Source organism: Dromiciops gliroides, chromosome 2 (genome assembly GCF_019393635.1).
Source record: "Dromiciops gliroides isolate mDroGli1 chromosome 2, mDroGli1.pri, whole genome shotgun sequence".
NCBI classification, from domain to species: Eukaryota; Metazoa; Chordata; class Mammalia; order Microbiotheria; family Microbiotheriidae; genus Dromiciops; species Dromiciops gliroides.
This window is the reverse complement of record NC_057862.1, coordinates 143090050-143110593: the sequence shown is the minus strand read 5'-3', so window position 1 is coordinate 143110593 and position 20544 is coordinate 143090050. Positions and strand designations below refer to the sequence as shown.

The 20544-nt window shown below is 36.0% G+C and overlaps 1 protein-coding gene across 6 annotated transcripts in view; it reads left to right on the top strand.

Moving 5' to 3' along the window:
- Positions 1-19314, top strand: part of RORA (RAR related orphan receptor A) — an 890206-nt gene extending 870892 nt beyond the window's left edge. For all 6 annotated transcript variants that reach the window (XM_043989395.1, XM_043989394.1, XM_043989399.1 and 3 more), the window contains 8 exons: positions 787-928; positions 4418-4813; positions 9307-9428; positions 10485-10617; positions 11348-11455; positions 12980-13090; positions 14554-14666; positions 15459-19314. In XM_043989395.1, the coding sequence (XP_043845330.1) occupies positions 787-928; positions 4418-4813; positions 9307-9428; positions 10485-10617; positions 11348-11455; positions 12980-13090; positions 14554-14666; positions 15459-15623 (1290 nt within the window). In that variant the 3' untranslated portion in view covers positions 15624-19314. The remainder of the gene's footprint in view (positions 1-786; positions 929-4417; positions 4814-9306; positions 9429-10484; positions 10618-11347; positions 11456-12979; positions 13091-14553; positions 14667-15458) is intronic.
- Positions 19315-20544: the final 1230 nt, after the last annotated feature.

Genomic DNA, 20544 nt, shown 5'->3' with positions numbered 1-20544 from the left:
CATAATTGTTTTCATGTTGTCTTCCTCATTAAACTATAAGCTCCCTAAGAGCGAGGACTGTCTTCTGCCTCTCTTTGTATCCCCAGGACTTAACACAGTGCCTGGCACATAATAACAACCTAATAAATGTTTGACTGACTAATTAATTAAAGGTCAAGAAAAAGAAGTGAACCTGATTGAAAAGTCAGCAATTATCTAATTCACTCCCTCATTGGATGGATGGGGACACTGAGGCCTAAACAAGAGAAGTGACTTGACCTAAGCTGAACTAAATAAATGAGCTAAAATTAGCAGGGGCTTTCCCAGTGCTGTTTCTGGGACCCAAGCCAACCAGGATTTCTGGTGTGGAATTATCTTTTAACCTTTGGAAATCATAGAAAAGTATATTCATGTTTGGCTTGATTTTTTTGCAATAAATATTTTAGAAATCTATGGAAAACACAGATGAGTGATAAATCTCCCTCCATTTCTTTTCCAAGGGAATTTCTTTTAATCATCAACGGCCGCAAAAAGGGGACCGAGTCCACTACCCCTTCCTTATGCAAGCCTGCTGAAATTAAAGGGAGTTTTGCATGTGTAAGGGCTGTAGGATTGGACTCGGGAGATTCATTTTGTTCAAAAAAAAATAAATACTAGCTTAAATTTCATTAATGATTTCCTAGATGATTCCAATACAAGTTTAATTCTCCATTAAATATTAATGCCATTTAGTGTACTGTCTTTAGCATTGGGTAGATAAAATTTATACTAACCTACTGTTTTTGCATTTTGTGATTTAAATCACAGGGTTTTTTCAGAAGGAGTCAGCAAAGCAATGCCACATACTCCTGTCCTCGTCAGAAGAATTGTTTGATTGATCGAACTAGTAGAAACCGCTGCCAACATTGTCGATTACAGAAATGCCTTGCTGTAGGGATGTCTCGAGATGGTGAGCTCGCCCAATTTGAGTTGTGTTCCTAGGGCAGAGTGACACTCTTTCTTCGGATGAGATTGTTAAAATGTCTCTTAAAATGTGAACCAAGTGCTTCCATGTATTCCCCTGTTTCGTGTTGTAACATAGATGGTGATCCAATTTGCTGCATCTCCAGAGAGTTGGTTGGTTTTAGCTGATTCAGTGAGGGTGGCATTGCAAGGGAAATGTGTCAGAATACTTCCCGTGTATGACTTTAAGACACAATATGGAGATGCATTGATTACATGTAGGTGTAAATCTTATTGCCTTCATCCTTTGAACTTCTATTCGATTTTGCCAGATGGTAAAGTACCTCCCCCAAATATATAGTTTTGTAGACAGATGCTTTATCCAAAAAGGATTATAGACATTCAAAGCAAATCAATTTTGACTTACAGTGCATATTTTGAAAAATTGTATGCTGAAGTCAAATATTTGTACACACAAAGTATATGAAAATAAAGCAGATCTTGGATCAACAACAAATGTTCTTTTCATTAAGGAAAAATATTTTAAGGAGAAACCATCTACCATCCAATTATGAGACATTCTAGATTTGCCTGGAAAACTATCTTAAGTGTACAGAATAATCAACACCAGATTGTAAGGCAGTTATTCAAATGCATGGAAACTGGGCACAAGGTGCATTTTGTGCATTTAAAGTCATTTCATAGTGCAGCGTGGTCCCTTCATGAGTTCCAATTGAATATGATGCCTTTCCTAATAAGGTCTCTTTTTAAAGGACCACCCCATAGAAATCAACTTCAGCTTACTGGGCATGCTGTCTAATACAGTCTGCCCTATTGAGGGAATCCAATATTTAGAAACTCCTGTAGATCCGCTGCTTATACAGATTGCAGCCCACAACAGTGGTGGTGTATGTGTGTGGCTCTTGGAATATGAAAGAATAAAACTGAAAATTTTTGGAGCTGACAGATGCAGGTCACAAACAATTTACACCATATTCTTAGAAATTCCTGTGATGTGCAATGCCAGCAGATTTTCTCTTCTGTTGGCACCGAGCTGACAAAATTAGGTGTTGCTTGGGAACCTGTAAATTAAAGTCACAGGATGAGAATATATTTTCTCAAGAACAGTTTTCTTTCTTATTTTGAAAGGTATTATTATGAAGGCACCGTAGGGGAAAACAGAAGTTACTGTATAGTTGTTTTACATATGGAACAGTAACAATTCCATCTAAATTTTTTCATTGGATGTAATGGGATTTATATATATTTTTAATCGTTTCAGGAAAGATGGCCCCAGGGTGTCTAGATTTTTTGCAAACGATAAATAGCAATACAGTTTGGGGTTTGCATTTTTATACTTGGGCAATTATGGGTATCTAGGTGGCAGTAGACAGAATGCTAGGCTTGGGAATCAGGAAAATGTGAGTTTAAATCAAGCCTCAGACATTTATTAGCAGTGTGACCTTGGGCAAGTCACTTAACATCTCTCATCCTCAGTTTCTTCATCTGTAAAATTGGGATGATAATAATAGCACTTACCTCACAGGGTGGGTTGTGAAGATCAAATGAGAAAACCTGTGTGAAGGGCAGCTAGGTGGCTCAGTGAATAGAGTACCATCCCTGGATTCAGGAGGACTTGAGTTCAAATTTGGCTTCAGACACTTGACATTAGCTGTGCAACCATGGGCAAGTCACTTAACCCTCATTGCCCTGCCAAAAAGAAAAAGAAAAGAAAATCTATGTGAAGTGCTTTGCAAACCTTAAGTGCTGTATAAATGGACCAAAACCCCTGGGCCATATTCAGTCAGGCGACAGAATGGTCCACCTAGGTTTTGCTACTTTTTCAGCCAAGTTTTGGTCATTATGACCGATGTTTCATCTTCATCAGTTTCTTCTATGTGAAAAAAAGAAGTAGTATATCGTAAGTGTTGTTTGACATAAAAAATGTTCAACAACTATCTAGTGTGTTGACCTAAGCCAGCAAACTCATTTTCATTTTTCTTCCCCTGAAACAATAAGGTGAAGGTCGGATGAATTAATTCATATTTTCTACATCTATTTTCTAATTATAATAGCATCAGTAATACTCAACAGAGCCTTTGCCTACTTCTATAAAGTGGAGAATTGTGATATTTTACAAGAATGATTCAAGCTAATAAATAATTTTTCCTCAGTGATCTGATTGTTTCAGAAGAAATAATTGTCCAAGTCGGATGATCCCCAGATAACTTCCCTAATTATCCTCTTCATTTTGTACCTGGAGGCACATCCCAAGAGAAAAACACTGAAGCCAAAATTCAAGTGTTGATAACTTGAGACCAATGATGGCACAATGATATTGTACACTTTCTGAAAAGTGGGGCCTGGTGATGCTGTCCTTGACCAAAATGGGAATCTTCTTTCGGTTTTTTTAAAAAGATGCTTCAAAATAAGGAGCAAAATGAATTGAATAGAAAGCACAGAATGCCTCTGTCCAAGAAATTATCATAATAATGTGAACACTGAACTAAGAGTTGCAAAACTAACTCTTGTTACTGGGTCTCCCAATGTAAATCATTCAGTCTCTTTGTTTTCATCTGAAAACTGGAAAGAAGATACTATGTGTCAAGGTAGGGATGTGGAATTGTAATTAATATATATATTATGATAGACAGTTAAAATCAGCTATCCATAAACTGACTCCTAATCATAAAGACTGTGTGTATGTATTTGTGAGTGTGTGTATGTGCTTGGATCTGCAAGCAAGAGATATTTGAGTTTGAATCATGCTCTAGATACTCACTACCTAAATAACCATGAGAATGTCACATGAGGCTTCTAAGCTATAGTTTCTTTATCTATAAAATGAGGCTGATAATACTTGCAATGATAATATTAGATAGCATTTATATAACACTTTAAGGTTTACAAAGTACTTTACATATGTTATTCCATTTGCTCCCACAAAAACCCTGGGAGGTAAAATGCCATTATTATATTATTATCTCCATTTTATAGAAAAGGAAACTGAGGATGAGAAAGATCAAGTGAATTGCCCAGTCACTCACCTAATAAGTATCTTAGAAAGGAGTTTAATTCTCTTTCTCTCTTTCTTTCTCTTTCTTGACAATCAGGGTGACTTGCCTAGAGTAATATAGCTAGTAAATGTCAGGTCCTCTGACTCCACGGCCAGTGCTCTATCCACTGTACCACCTAGCTGCCCCAGTTAAATTTTCAACTGTAGGCTCTTGAATCAGTTTCATTACCATATGGTCAAAATCTTGTTATTGTCTTGCAACTATGTAGAGATATTTAAGGGGAAAACATAACCTATCAAAACACACCTATATGTGTGTGTACACACGTATTTGTTTTAGGCACTTACACACACACACACACACATATATATATATATATATATATATATATATATATATATATATATATATATATATATATATATATATATATACACACATATATGGTTGTGTGTCTGTCCTTTTTTCCCCCCCTCCAGCTGTAAAATTTGGTCGGATGTCAAAAAAGCAGAGGGACAGCTTATACGCCGAGGTACAGAAACACCGAATGCAGCAGCAGCAGCGAGATCACCAGCAGCAGCCTGGAGAGGCAGAGCCACTGACACCTACCTATAATATCACCACCAATGGGCTAACGGAGCTTCATGACGACCTCAGTAATTACATTGATGGTCATACCCCTGAAGGTAGCAAAGCAGACTCTGCAGTTAGCAGCTTCTACTTAGACATACAGCCTTCTCCAGATCAGTCGGGTCTTGATATAAACGGAATCAAACCAGAACCAATATGTGACTACACACCAGCATCGGGCTTCTTCCCTTATTGCTCTTTCACAAATGGAGAGACTTCTCCGACTGTATCCATGGCAGAATTAGGTAATGTGAGAGAAGAGTTTCTGTAATTGCTTTAATAATACCCTCTGAAAGAAAAGTTAACGCATTTCGCTTTCTCCTAATGAGTATACTATTAGAAATTATAGCAGACTTTATCATTTGGGTAACCCTCCAGTTGCATCCTGTGTAGTCATCTCCTCCTTGCTTAGTCAATCTTTGAATTGACCATGAAGCACCTCTACAGGTAAGGAAATGAGTGTCCACCAGAAAGTTCAAATTCCACAGGAATTTTTTAGGTTTGGGAAATGTTACCATTGATTTCTTTGAGATATTTTGAGTTACTACCATATTTTCTAAATGGTAAAGGGTGCTAGACTGGGAATCGGGAAGACCTGAGTTCAATACTTAATTTTGTTTACTCTTTCACATATTTTAGGAATGGCCACCCAGTCTGTTCACTTTACTGACTAATCACTACAAAAATAACTGTAATTTGTTTATGGCTACCATTGTTAAAGTGCTTTAGGTTAAATTTAGACAGGACTGTAAAACTGAGAAAACAAAATATACTTTGTAGGTAATTGTTATTTACTGTTTTAATTGGATTTAAAGTTTTATACTATTATCTGGTAACCCTTGATGAGAACCTCTTCGGCTTTTTGAGTTGGATCTGCTCTTCCTGATGATTCCTTACTTAAGGTTCTAATTCTTTGGGACCTTTCAGTGAGTTTCTGCAAAAGTGACTGATCTGTGACAATGCGAGAGTTAAGACTTCAGAGGGGAAATTAAGGGCAGGAGCAGAAAGACTTTGTAAGCAATTGACATCCTCATTTGCATTCTATGGACATCCTTTTGGAGGATTTTTCCTGCCTTTTTTACATCCTTCCCCCATTAGAAAAAAAATTGGGGGGAGTGGACAGAGTTTTGCTGTCCATAAGAGCATTCTGAAAATGGAACAAATGGAATTTTTTTGCAGTTCATCACTAATACTTGGTTTATGAGTCTAAAAACATAAGAGCAGTTATATGTTAAACTTCAACTTTAACCACAGAATAATGTTAAAGGTATCTTCACATCTTTTGTAATTAATGAAGAAACCTCTGAACTAGAAGCCAGGTTATTTTATTGTTGTTTTCCTTGAACTGGACCCAGAACTCTTTCTCTTATACTCTCCAGTTGGCCCGTAAACAGAAGTGTGAGAAAAGCAGGATTATCAGAGATAAAGATTTGATTGAAAACTAGCATTCTTTTTAATGACCCAGATTACTTTTATTTTATTGTCACATTTCCATAATTTCTATTTCCTCTTTGCTGTTCTCTGTTGTTGCCTTTGGACATAATATTGTTGTTTTAAACACATGACTAAATAAGCCACACACCAAAATTGCTATTGTTACTTCAGTACAGTGGGAGTTGGGACCAGTGACCCAAGTATTTCTGTTCGTACTCTACACAAGAGTCTTTCAAACTTTGGTATGGTGCCTGCCGTAGTAGGTACTATATACAATCTTATTCCCTTCTTTTTCCCTTCCCATTAATATCAATCTAAAATGTAGAACTAGAGTAGAATTGATATTTTTAAAAATGTATAATTTGATTATATCATACTTGAATATTTTTAACTGCTCTGTTAATTTTGTTAATTTAATAATTTAATTTTTTAATCTTTTGTTAATTTGAACATAGTTTCTTTTTAAAAGTTCAGTCCTTTGGGGCAGCTATGGTAGTGCAGTGGATAAAGCACCAGCCCTGGATTCAGGAGGACCTGAGTTCAAATCTGGTCCCATACACTTGACACTCAATAGCTGTGTGACCCTGGGCGAGTCACTTAACCCTCATTGCCCCACACACACAAAAAAATTCAGTCATGTGAACATAGTAGGCACTTCAGTTTTATTATTGCTTTTAAATGCAGAACTAAGAGGATTACCATATTATGACAGGACCTAGCAAGTTAAGTGCTAATGTAAGGTAATTTGTGTATTTAAAAAATAATTTAGTGTTCAAGTCTTAAACATTAAATAAATGAAATTCTATACTCACAATGATGTGATGTCAGAATAACTTTTGTCGTTAGATTTTGATTAGCAAATGCATAGCAATTACAGATGCAATTTTGAAGTTAGCATATGCTACATTACCAGTTCATTCTACTCATAATGGCTTCTAGCCTTCCAGAGTGGCATCTTACACACCTCCCACCGCACCCCCCTGCTTTTAATGGAAACTCTTTTAAATTTCTGGCTAGATAATTCGGCTCCATCATGAAGTTGTATATTTGGCTTAGATAGCACAGTCTTAACAACCCTGGAGACCTTTGTAGAAAATGAAAGTTATTTTCTTTTCCCATTTCCATAATTGAGAAATAAAGCATTGTTGGAAGAAATAAACTAAGTTCCCAACTTTTTTGTCAGTGTGATATTTTCTTATTTGCTGAATTAGAGAGGCTTTATAAAGAGCAATACAATTTTCTAAAAACCCAAACTTAATCAGAACTTAGCAAATAAAGAGGTTGTGAGACATAATCAAAAACATTGTAAAATAGTGACTGCTGAGTATGTGGCTACTGCCCTCTACTGGTGAGTCATTTACATTCAGGCATTCAATTGTACCCCTTTTACTGACTGTACTAGAAGTAGGAAGAAAGCGGTTTGGGTAAATTATGTCAAGAAAGATGGACCCATTTTACATGATTAGATACAGCTCATTCAGCTACTGATTCAGTAAGTAGATGTATTTATTGCAGCACAATATGGAATAATATACTGTGGACAGCATGAAAAGCAAATTTCTGGTCCCCTTCCCCAAGCATTAGCCTTGTGAGTACAAATCCTGGCTGAAATGGATACCATGTCTAAAAGGACCATAGAGAATTCATTCCAGATTTACTTGGAGGTCAGCCTCTGAGGCAGACTGGATCTATAGAGGTCCGAGGACAAGAGTTTTACACAGTTCAACTTGCCGTGTTTTCGGCTATTGGCAATAGCATGAGAAACATTTTAATAGACTATATCAAACTCGGCTGATTCTACATACAACATTTTAATCAGGCAAGTTCAACTTAAGGTTTTTCAAATAATTTATTTGGAAGAGTTATTGAAACTAAAAAAAAAAGTCCTATCAAGAAAGCTGTTTCTTTAGAAGATAATTCAAAGCCTTGTTTCAGGATTATTTGGGCATTATTTCTTCCTTCTATTGCTTTTTGCAGCAGTTTTGCTGGTTTTTCCTTTCTGCAAAATATCATCATTCTAAGGTTATTTACAAGCTATATAATTCTGATTCTATTTAGTTGTAACCATCCTCTGGATAAATGGGAATTTTTGTTGGCAGTGTGGCCAAGTCAGCCCCCAGATCCATTCTCTTTAATGTTATATGTTTTTCGCCAATACTCTTAATTGACTCTTCTTTTGACATAACCTTCAACCCTTCAACTCAAATTCTCCATAACCTCTTAATATTTTTCCTGGTAACAGCTTAACCCAATATCATTTCCCTGATAATGTTTTAATTTCCTTGATAATAGCTGTAAACACACACACACACACACACATATTGCCTCTTTAAATCCATTTTGCAAAATCTTTGCAGGCATTACCTCCTCCAAGAAGCATTTTCCAGTGATCTAACATTAATCTCTCCCTTCTTGACTTCCCACAATACTTGTTCTCTATTCCTTATATAACATATAATTACATTGAACCTTACACTGCTACACCACTTGTTTTCTATGTGTAAATCTTGTCTTCTCTGCAAGATAGACACAGTTCTTGAGAACATAGACCATAGCATAGCTTTTTGTATCCTTCACAGAACCTGATATAGTACTTGGTACAGAATAGGCATTAATTAAATGTTCGTTCAACAAATATATTATCTATTTCTATGTTTGCACAGCCATATAATTTTGTAATTTATCAAGACAAAATTCTCACCATGTGATCATTTGCAGAGGAGATACCTGTGCAGATCTCATCCCACCAAAAAAGAAAAGGGGAGGGGAGAAATGGAATAAAGTGCTACCTTAAGTTCAGAGGTCTCTTGAATACATCTAAAATGAATTGGTTTCATTTTCCCTCGTGTTTTAGTTATTTTTTCCTGGGGCATCTATCTGGCTTAATGATCCTTCATTCCCAGGCATGTGTGTAGAGGGACAGAATGTTATCAAGGTCAGGAAATTTTTTTAAAGTATCCATTCCTTATCTATTTGCAAAGTCCAGATTCCTCAGCCTTGTCTTCCTAAGCTGAGCATTTAGTGAATGTTCAGAATGACTTAAAACAGAGGGTTCTTGATCCTTTCTTTGTGCCATACACCCTACCCCACACATTCTTCACTAAGACTTTTAGATAACCAGGTATTATCATAATATTTGGGGGGTAAAAGCATTTCTCTGATTTAATGAACTTATTTGTTTGATTTAAGTTGTGAAAAATTCCAGAGTAATTTTTAAAACTTTTTTTGGTTTTAGCATTTGGTCTAAATGTTGAAAGGGGGAAAATCATTGTGCTTTCTGACCTTTTGTTTTGCTTTGATTTAGAACACCTTGCACAGAATATTTCCAAGTCACATATGGAAACTTGCCAATACTTGAGAGAGGAGCTCCAGCAGATAACATGGCAGACCTTTCTCCAGGAAGAAATTGAAAACTATCAGAACAAGGTAGAACCTTGGAGAATATTTTCAGAATCTCTTTTTATCCCTCCCACCTATAAAGAGTCAAAGGGGTGAGGGCTGGGGGTTTGCAGTAGGAGGTTATTATGGGGAGTTTAGCACTGAAAAAGTAAATAAAATATCCAACTTGTGGTCCTGTTGGGATTTCACTCTGTTGGTGAGGTTACACACATCACTTTCAGCTTGTCAGCAAGCAAAGAAATTAAGTAAACTTTGAAAAATCTAAATGAGTTTATATTTGTGTTTTGTTATATTTGAGAATTTAAAGGCCAGAAAGATGGAGTAAAGTGGTCTCAACTTTAGTTTTCTTAAGAATCAGGTGTTCGGAGGGTATGTAAAGGTTTTGGAACACACTATACCATGTAAAACATGGCAATGTGAGGCCCACACTTAAGGAGGAAATATTATAGAAGAAAATAGAAATACCTATGGTTAAATTACTGATCCAAGGTCATACATACTGAGCGTTAGTGATAGGGCCAAAACTAAAACTCAGGTATCCAGTGATTTTTCCCCCACTTTATCATGCCAGCAGAATCAACTTGAAACTGCCAGAAAGGCTACCACCCAGCTTATTCTAGGATCATACTTATATAAAGCAAGCAGCTTGGCAGGGTCGGGCTCACCAAAACATCATCTGGATTTGTTTTTGAAATGTCTGGAGAATGAGAACAATAAGGCACCATCACATTCCCAAAATAGGATAGTCTCTGCTGAACCCATGGTATACTTTGGCTTTTTGCTATTTGTGTTCATAGCATCTCCATTCTTTGTCTTTGTCCTGGGGCGGGGGAGCATGGGAACTTTGTAGGGGGTAGGGAGAAAGGATGAAGTGGAGGCATTTATTTGAAATTAACTGTCCTGAATCTAAATTAAAATAGATCAACTATTGCTTTCATATACATAAAGAGTATAGAACACCTCTACACAATTTGGTCACTGGAGTCCAATGCCTAAGAAGGATTTGAAAATATTACACCAGTTAAACCAGTTATGTCCACTTTGTGGGTGATTTTATATGGTGACCTGTTTTCTCTTTCACAGCAGAGGGAAGTAATGTGGCAGTTGTGCGCGGTCAAAATAACAGAAGCTATTCAGTATGTAGTGGAGTTTGCCAAACGCATTGATGGATTTATGGAACTGTGTCAAAACGATCAAATTGTGCTTTTAAAAGCAGGTATGTATGTGCTTTGCAGGCAAATGTCAAGGCCCATTTCACCCTGCTTATGAACAAAATGGTTGTTAAGGTAGGAGAGAAGAATATGTTGGTTTGTTTTTTTTCCTCTGCTGTCATCAGCTCATGTTTCTCTTAGCATAAACCAACTTTAAATGGTTTATGTCATTTTTAAAAGGCAATTTATTCATTCATAGGGGGCTTCTGAATGAATAAATATGTCTGATATATATTTATATTCTTAAATTTTGATAAAAAATTATTTCTGTATTCTTGGACTCTATGAGAAATTTGGATGGAGTAGGAGTGAAGAGTGTGGCTTATGGTGCTCAGTAGACACCAAATTACCATTTTTTAAAATAACACACACACACACACACACACACACACACACACACACATGCAAGTATATGAACATATAGGTTTGAAGCATTTTTCTTTCCCCTAGCAACACTAGGACTCTTCATAGAAAAGCAGAGATGATTCTAAGGTTATAATTTATAATCTTCTCTTCTGTAAAACCCAATGATGCTTCTGTAGAATAATCTATAATGATAATAGTACACATCTTACTTATTCTAAATAAGTCATTCATGTCACTATAGAGCCCACCAGTTAAGTTGCATACAGGACTCGTTCCATTACCTATACCACTGAAAGTCACACTTGCAGTCATTAAAAATCTTAAATTCCCTAAAATATTATAAACCAAACCATTTTTGTCTTTATTTAGGTTCTTTGGAAGTGGTGTTTATCAGAATGTGCCGTGCCTTTGACTCACAGAACAACACAGTATATTTTGATGGGAAATATGCTAGCCCTGATGTATTCAAATCCTTAGGTAAGAAAACTCTACAATGAATTGCTGGGACAACAGAACAAGATACTTGGAAGGATCTTGTCATCTAAAATGGAGGCTAGTTATTTAAAGCTTAAAAAATAATGTTTTATTCTTCTTTTGTACTGTGTCACTGTAGAAAACTCTAAAAAGCTCTTATGGTCTTATATTTCGTACCCTAAATTCCTGTCACATCTAACCTAATATTAAGAGTTTATGTTATGTCCTTCTGCTTGTCCTCTAGATGTTAATTATATTTATAATGTAAAAATCATAGACATAATTTAGATAATGAGATGTATACTTGTCTTTAGATAAATACAGGCAAGGATTCCAAATTTAGAAATAAAATAGGTTACTCCAAAATGTGCTATCTTAATACACATCAATTTTAAGAAACTATGATTCTATCATTGTGGGAATTTCCTCCACCAATAAAAATCCACTCACGGACAAGAATCAGAGCTTCTTGACATACTGATGTCGGTTCATATAGCATCCATTTCGAAGTAATATTTAACCATTTTAGAGAGTTACCTGAGGCTTATAGAGCTTAAGTGAGTTCCCTATGGTCACACAGCTAATAAATGTCCAAGTTAATACTGGAACCCAGGCTTCTAAATGCCAAATCTGGTACCATGTCTATTCTGCTTCAATGTCTACACACAAACACCATACCACATCATACCATATAGATAGATAGATAGATAGATAGATAGATAGATAGATAGATAGATAGATAGATAAAACTTTTCAACTTATTTTGTATATATAAAGCCAGGACAGAGCTATGTTATATTATATCTTTTTACGGGTAGATTCACAGAATGTTTGTAGATCTTAATAATTTTGAAGTACTCTAGGAAGCAAAAGTGGGTGAAAACAATCATTTATGTCTTGTTAATCAATCTATAACAAAGTTTTCCATTAAAAATTCAAATAAAAGGGCAGCTAGGTGGCATAGTAGATAGAGCACTGGCCCTGGATTCAGGAGGACCTGAGTTCAGATCCAGGCTCAGATACTTGACAAGTACTAGCTGTGTGACCCTGGGCAAGTCACTTAACCCTCATTTCCCTGCCCCCCCCAAATTCAAAGTTATAATTGTAGAAGTAGTAGTAGTAGCAGCCAGCATTTATGTAGCATTTTAAATTTTGCAAAATGCATATTGGATATTTCATTTTGTCCTCACAATACCCCTGTGAGGTAGATGCTATTGTTTTCCCCATTCTACAAATGCGGTAACTGAAACAGACAGTATAAGTGACATGTCACACAAGTAGTAAGCATCTGAGACTGGATTTGAACTTAGCACTTACTAAGCACCAAGCACTATGTTAAGTGCTAGGTCCAGGTCCAGAACTCTATCCAATGTGCCACCTAGTTGTCTCTAGAAAGTTGCTATTGCTGCTTCTGAGTGTAGATTAATATTTAATTGTCTCCAATCAGATACTTATGCCTGAATAGTATGAGAGCCGCATCTTTTTCCCAGATCAAATTCCGAGTCTGTTGTGTTTTTATTTTGACAGGTTGTGAAGACTTTATTAGCTTTGTTTTTGAATTTGGAAAGAGTTTATGTTCTATGCACCTGACTGAAGATGAGATTGCATTGTTTTCTGCATTTGTGTTAATGTCTGCAGGTAAGGCTGATTTTTATTAACAAAAATAATAGCTTTAAGAATGTCTGGGGGTCAGCTAGGTGGTACAGTGGATAAAGCACTGGTCCTGGATTCAGGAGGTCCTGAATTCAAATCCAGCCTCAGAAATGTGACACTTACTAGCCTTGTGACCCTGGGCAAGTCACTTAACCCTCATAGCCCCACAAAAAACCAAAACAAACAAAAAGAATGTCCAGGCAAAGAATTCCTGATTTTAACATTAGTAAATATAACTTCCCTTTCTTGACTAGATTTTTAAAAAATTTCTCAGAACTGCTAAATTAGGAGCCTCCAAAGTATACCAGTTCAAATAAAACCTTTAAAAAGAATTGCCCCACAATGGGTCATACTGGTGGTTCATCTAGCCTATATTCTGCAGGTAGAGATTCCAAATAAAGTCACAAGAATGGATCTTGTTTTCCTTGACAGTAAAAGTTGAGGACGTACCCCCTAAAACATTCTACCATTTTGGCACTCCCTTGCATGACTGCCACACCCTTTATATTTGAATTTCAGATTTATAAGTTCTATTAGTTTACTACTTCCTGCCATGAACTTTTTTGTGCAATTCCATTCTTTTTCTTGAAATAATTTGCTCATTTGAAGCCTTAGTAAAACTCTTAATTGCCTTAAACTATAGGCTAGTTCTACTATTTGCCAGAAAGGACACTCAAGGGAGTATGGGTGCACTGTGTACACTCATAGGCCATAGTAGTGTCATCTCAAAATTTAGTTATATTGAAGACTTGAGTGCCCCAATGGTTTTATCCATTTATATGCATGTTGTTTCCTCTTTTAAAAGGTGAGCACCATGAGGGCTGGAACTATCTATTTTATCTTTATATCCCTAGCACTAAACTAAGTGCCTGACACTTAGTAAGAGCTAAATAAATGCTTTGTGATTGATGGTCTGCTTTCATGCATACACGTGCCGAATTTAAATAGCCTATCCAGTTATGAAGAGATCTTACTTCTCTAAGAAGCAAGTTATTTCAGGGTCTTACACATGCCCTAATTATTCTTTATAAATGCTTAATTGCTTATAAATAATGCTTATAAATAAATGCTTATAAAAGCTTAATTGCCCATGCCCTGCTTTACAAAATTGAAATGGAGACTATAGAGAGGATTCATCAGTCCATCCAAAGCACTTATTAAGCACCTACTATATGTCAGGCACTCTGTTAAGTGCATGGGATCCCAATAAAGGCAAAAAGCATTCCCCAATTTCAGGGATCTCACACTTTAATGGGGAAGACCACATGCAGACAACTATGTAGAGACAAGCTTTAGACAGCATAAACTGGAGCTACTCTTAGAGGGAAGGCACCAGCGTCATCAGACCTTAAAGGGGTTTTGATCAATTATATCAGAGAAGCACAAGGACTATTCCTGATTGTGTGATACTAGAGGAATACTACAGCCATCTTCCTGCTCACTTTTAGATCGCTCGTGGCTGCAGGAGAAGGTAAAAATAGAAAAATTACAGCAGAAAATTCAACTAGCACTTCAGCATGTCCTACAGAAGAATCATCGGGAAGATGGAATATTAACCAAGGTGGGAGCCAGAAAGTCTCCAGTTGGTGACTCCATGTCTTAGACTATTCGTACTGTCTGTTTGTGTTGTAGTACTTTGGTAGGTGCTTTGCTAGTCTGTTTATTTGTGGCAACTAGTTGGAGTATATTTGTCGGTAAGTGGAAAAAGTGAGGATTGAAAATTAATTTTGTTATGTTTTTGGTGGCATGGAGGTAAGTGAAGGGGAGAAAGCTAGAGGAGAAAACTTTAAATGGACTTAAGCTCTCTTTTTCCTTGCCTGCAATGCAAAAACAAACTCACTTTCCTTGTATAGGTTTTAACATAGGTAAACAGAGATGATGGCTGGGGTACCTAGGTGTGGTGAAGTGGATGGAGTACTGTACCTAGAGTCCACAAGACCTGAGTCCAAATCAGCCTCAGGCACTTCCTGGATATATCTTTGTAAACCTTAAAGCACTCTGTAAATGTTCTTGTTGTGTTCTTGTTGTTGTTATGTTGAGAGGTAGACAATGTGGCACAGTGGGGAAAATCCTGAATTGGTGGTCAGATTACCTGGGTCTTAATCTGGTTCTGCCAGTGACTGACTGTGCATCTCTGGCAAAGTTAATTCACTTTTTCTGGAGCCAATTTTCCTTATCTCTCAAGTGAGGGAGAAAGATTTATACGGACTGAAGAGAAGCCCAAGTAGAAAATAAGGGTATTATTGTTTTAAGGTGCCTTCCAGGTTAAAAACAAAACAAAACAAAACAAAAATCATTATCAGTCCTTGACTGTTTTTCTTCTTTGACCCTCTGTCTTTCCTTCTCTTTTCAGTTAATATGCAAGGTGTCTACATTAAGAGCACTGTGTGGACGACATACAGAAAAGCTTATGGCATTTAAAGCAATATACCCAGACATTGTACGACTTCATTTTCCTCCGTTATACAAGGAGTTGTTCACTTCAGAATTTGAGCCAGCAATGCAAATTGATGGGTAAATGTTATCACCTAAGCACTTCTAGAATGTCTGAAGTACAAACATTAAAAAAAAAATTAACCAAGACACTTTATATGGCCCTGCACAGACCTGGAGAGCCAACACACTGCACATCTTTCGGTGGTCGGGGTCAGGCAAAGGAGGGGAAACAATGAAAACAAATAAAAGTCGAATTTGTTTTTCTCATGCATATGATTTCCATTCTGCCTACAGATATGGACCCTTTTTCTGTCTTGGCTTCTTGATCTTTGACCTCTGTTTACAAGGTTGTCTTTTCTTGTAGTTCACTGCCCACAGACTTTCTACGAGTAATCGGTCTTTCTAGTCATAACAGAGAAGTCCAATAGTAACCAGGGACTGCTGGGTATGCAGAGCAGAGGTTGACTGCCCTGGTTTGTGGAACCTGCTCATTGTCTCATGAAGGAAGATTTTTATTTTTTTTCACCTATTATTGCCAGTAGGCAGGACAGCACGGAAAGGGTCCATAGCAATAGCAACAATAGCATTATAATATATTACAGGGTAAATGGGCATGAAGACTATATATAGCTAAAGAGATATTGTTTATATATTGTTTTAATTAATATAAAATGTAGTAACTGGTATAGCTTTTCTTGTTGAATTGATAAGGCACTTTTCATTTTGCACCTTTTTTTCTTTAAATTAAATGCTAGCGTGTTCATTGTTGTGTCGCACGTGCACCAGAAAGGCAAGTTTAACTGAAAAAAAAAGGCTTGGAAGGTACGCAAGGAGGTGTTTATGCTGCTGTTTTCAAAAATACTTTTAAAAGAATGGCTGGTCATATCTAGAAATGATTGTGTTGATTTTTTACACATGGAATTTGAGTCTGAAACTGATATAGCCCAAAAGGACGCTTTGCCTTTTGGAAATTAAAAAAAAAAAACAAAAACGAATGTATTTAAGCTTCCTACAAAGTATAATTGCAACTCTATGTGGAGACTGAGCATGTAGACTGTTAGGCACATTTTGAAAGGCTTTTTAAATGCTACTTGCTCTCTTCCCTATTACCCCAAAATACCATAACCCTAATCATGCAGAATCCAGTATTTGTATTTAGATATCTCCCAATAGCAATCATTGAGCTTTGAAACAAATTAGTAACCAGTATACTTATTAGAATTAAATCTTTACTACCAGAACAAATTTGTGTTCATAAAGCACAGACTAAAGGGAGGAGGGATGATTTGGGAACGAGGGAGGTAGAGAAGCAGGGTATGGGTTCTTACTATATGTGGGGAACCCTGAAAGCATACTGCAGGATAAATTCTAAATTAGCTATTCCCATATTCTAGAATTCTAGAAAATATTGCACTCTTCATTTTGTAGACAGCAGAGGGTAGAACAGAGGCAAGATATGTTGAACCATTTTATCTTATTTGTTAAATTGTAAGTAAAATGTCTTTGTGTTTAGAGTGAATCTGATACCACCAATACATAGTGTCTTCAGTAGGACAATCAGGGCTGCAATTTATTTTGTCTTATCAGTAGGAATATAGTTGGGGTTTTCATGCAGTGGGAGAAGGGGAATTTCCTCCATCCCCATAGAAAAGGAGTAATTTCAAAGTACATTGAGCTTATTTCCAGAACAGGATGGTCATTCCTTCCTCTTAAGTCTGTAAATGTACATTTTAATCCCACAAGGTGTCTTGCTGAGCTCTAAATCATGGGATTCAAACACCTGATTTTCTGTTTGGGGTGTGTGTGTGTGTGTGTGTGTGTGTGTGTGTGTGTGTGTGTGTGTGTGTGTGTGTGTGTAACTCTTTAGCCCTGTTACCCAAATGCTACTCTATGCCTCAGGGCAGAAAGTATTTGATGGCTGTGATATCATTTGATAACCATTACACACACTAGGGACCTGAATCTTTTCGTTCTATTTTATCGTGCTAGAAGCAAAAGAGTAGTGCCAAATGTATTTGCAAGGACAATTTTTTTTTTTCAGTAGCAGCATGGAACTCACACATACATAAAAAGAATGTGCAAAACCCAGTCTGCTTTCTGGAATTGTGGTCACCCACAGCTGTCTGAAACATGTTTTTTTGCAGCTAGCCACTCAAATTCAAATACAAACTTTCCCCACATTTCTTCAATATACCTTGCTTCACATCTCCACAAGGCAAGTTGTATAAAATCAGAGTTTAGGAAGCAGCCTTATAGGAAGAAGAGAATGTCTTTTGTAGCCTCAAGGTAACAAATGGAACTTCAACCAGTTCTTTCTATACACAAAGAAACCCTTACTTTGCCATTTGAATTGTCTCCTCAATTTTTCCCATGGAATATTGGTTTTGACTTTATATTCTCTTGCCATTTTTGGCTTCAGAAAAAAATCATTTAATATATATTCAATTGACTCCTTAGGGTTTTTTAAAAAGTAAGGAATTTCTTTGTATGGTGGATCTGTATGAAGCCTAAATAACATCTTGAACATTATATAGATACATATACATGTATACATATCTATTTGATCAATAATCATTATCTAACAATAAGAAGAAAATGAAAGTAAACTGTTTAAATACCTTAATATGTGGCTACATAAAGAATGATTATCAGTTAAACACAGAAATTAACAGTCAAAATTGTTCATTTAGGTAAATATGCTCCCCTTGGAATTGATTGTCAGTTTCTGCAAAGTATATATACTAAGTCAATCCAAGGTCTTTCTGTTTGTCCATTATATCCTACTGGGCTGACTAACGAGTTACTGTATTTCTTTTTTTTTTTAATTGGTTTCATTGTAAGTCATTTCTGATTTACTAAAATTTGGAGGTGGTTTTATTAAATTATGTTAACTTTTTTTAACCAAAGCTTTCTGAATATGACCAGCCTCAGGTGCTAGTACTTTTAAAGAGCAACTAAACTTAATTTCAGTGTCCATTTTCAAGATTCTGATGAGCTAATCTTTTCTAAGGGTGAGACAGACCTTGATGTTGAACATCTGTCCAGATTTCTATGATACTTATTCTTGAAAAGATCTAACATTGTACCAGATGTAAATTTTGGGGGTATCATCACTTCAGAGTGGCATCGCTTCTGAAGGAGAGGCAGAGATAAATCAAGATAGAGTAATATAATGCTGCTAAAAGGTCTTTTTGAAAGGCCAAGAGGATGTTGAATATTATGAGCTAGATACATTTTGTAGGAGTAGACCAATAGAATCCAAGATCTGAAGTGAGGTGATTTATTCCATTAATAATATGCTGTGCATAAACGAATGTGAAAAACTTTGAATTTTCACTTTCTGTTCTCATTTCTTCATTGTTATAGAAACATCTATAATATGTATTCCTTTGCTAACATGGGAATAATTGTTTTTAATGACTTATAATTAAAGTTGCCTATACCTAAAAGTATCTACCAGAAGATAATCTTTATAGCTTTCTTCCTTTTTGTTCGACTGGCCCCATATCAACATCATTATTCCATCATTAAGCATTTCATACCACTCTCAATTAGAACAAATACAGCTTCTATAGAAAACCCTGATACCTTATACTGCAATGGTGTCTATACAGCTTGTTTCTTCTTGTGACAATTTTGGCTTTTCTCACAGTAGAAAACAAAGCTACATCTTATGGCAAATGAATCTTCAAGCAGATTAACTATTTGCTTTAAAGTAGAGAATTTGGCCATTTTGTTTTTAGTGAGTGCAGTATCCTCCTAGGCCTCTAAAATCTTTATTCACCCTTTGTAACTTAAGCAAAGTTGTTTTAAGACACTGCTTCTTCTAAGTTTGGTTGTTCTTGACGAAGTTTGTACATTTATAGTACGGATACCCAGGTCTATGTGAGCATGTGGGAAGGTTGGGGGATTGAATGAATGTGTGTGCAATGTGAGTGAGCGTCTGACTGCTTCTAGGCTACTAAGTGTCAATGGAAAAAGAAAATGTATTCAAAATATGTAAGTCAAAAATAGAAGGTGGAAAAAAGATTTATTCTATACAAAGCCTTGTCTGGACCACTTTAGAGAGACTTCTATTTTTTTAACCCTTCTATAAATATTTGATGGCACTTGAAATATTCCTGCAATAAAATGTGATTTGTGTAAAGAAAAAAAAAAGATTTTGTAATGTGAAACAATGAAAGAAAGTAATGTAATTTTCTAAAAAAAAAATACAAACAAACAAACTTTGTATTATTTTCTTGATGGAATTTGTCTATCTGTCTTTGGAAAACTTTTTGTTTCATTGAATGTGCCATAGTAGAAATCGTGTTCTTAAGTTTTTGACTAAGGAATAGCTGTTTGTGTTCCGACATTCCAAAATGCAAGACAACATAGTAGAGTCCTAATTAAAAAGTTGAATTAGTCTGTAAGCTTCTATCATTGTTGCTTTTTTGCACATGTTCTTCATTCCTCTATAGTGCAATATGTACATAGAGCACTTGCGGGTGTACCTTGATCCCTCAGGGAAAAAAAAATACATATTTGTACAGGTTTTTTTGGCCTTTTTCTTTCTTTTTTCTTTTTTTTTCTTTTTTCTTTTTTTTTTTTTTGCTAAGGAATGTCGATTGAATCACTTGTTTATTGTTGAGGGGCAGCCAGATAATTATCCTAAAAGCCACTGTCTCAAACATTGATTGTTTAAATCATACATGTCCTTCTAGTACTTTTATTTAAAAAAAAAATAAAAAGTTATTTTCTGACAGTTCTTTGTGCTGTTTGGTGAAAAAAAGGGTAAATAAGCACCTTATGATTGACTTAACTGTGAATGACAATCCATCTTGTTATCAACAATAGAAGCCCTATCGTTTTTGGAGTTGGGGTTAAGAGTCAGAAACTAATGTGCTCAGGGATCTTCTAAAACTCTTAAAACAGGGTGGCCAGTACTACTGGGACAAATTTCATTTTTCATTAATATTAATAATATCCCTCCAAGGCACAAGTGAACTACATAAGAACATGAG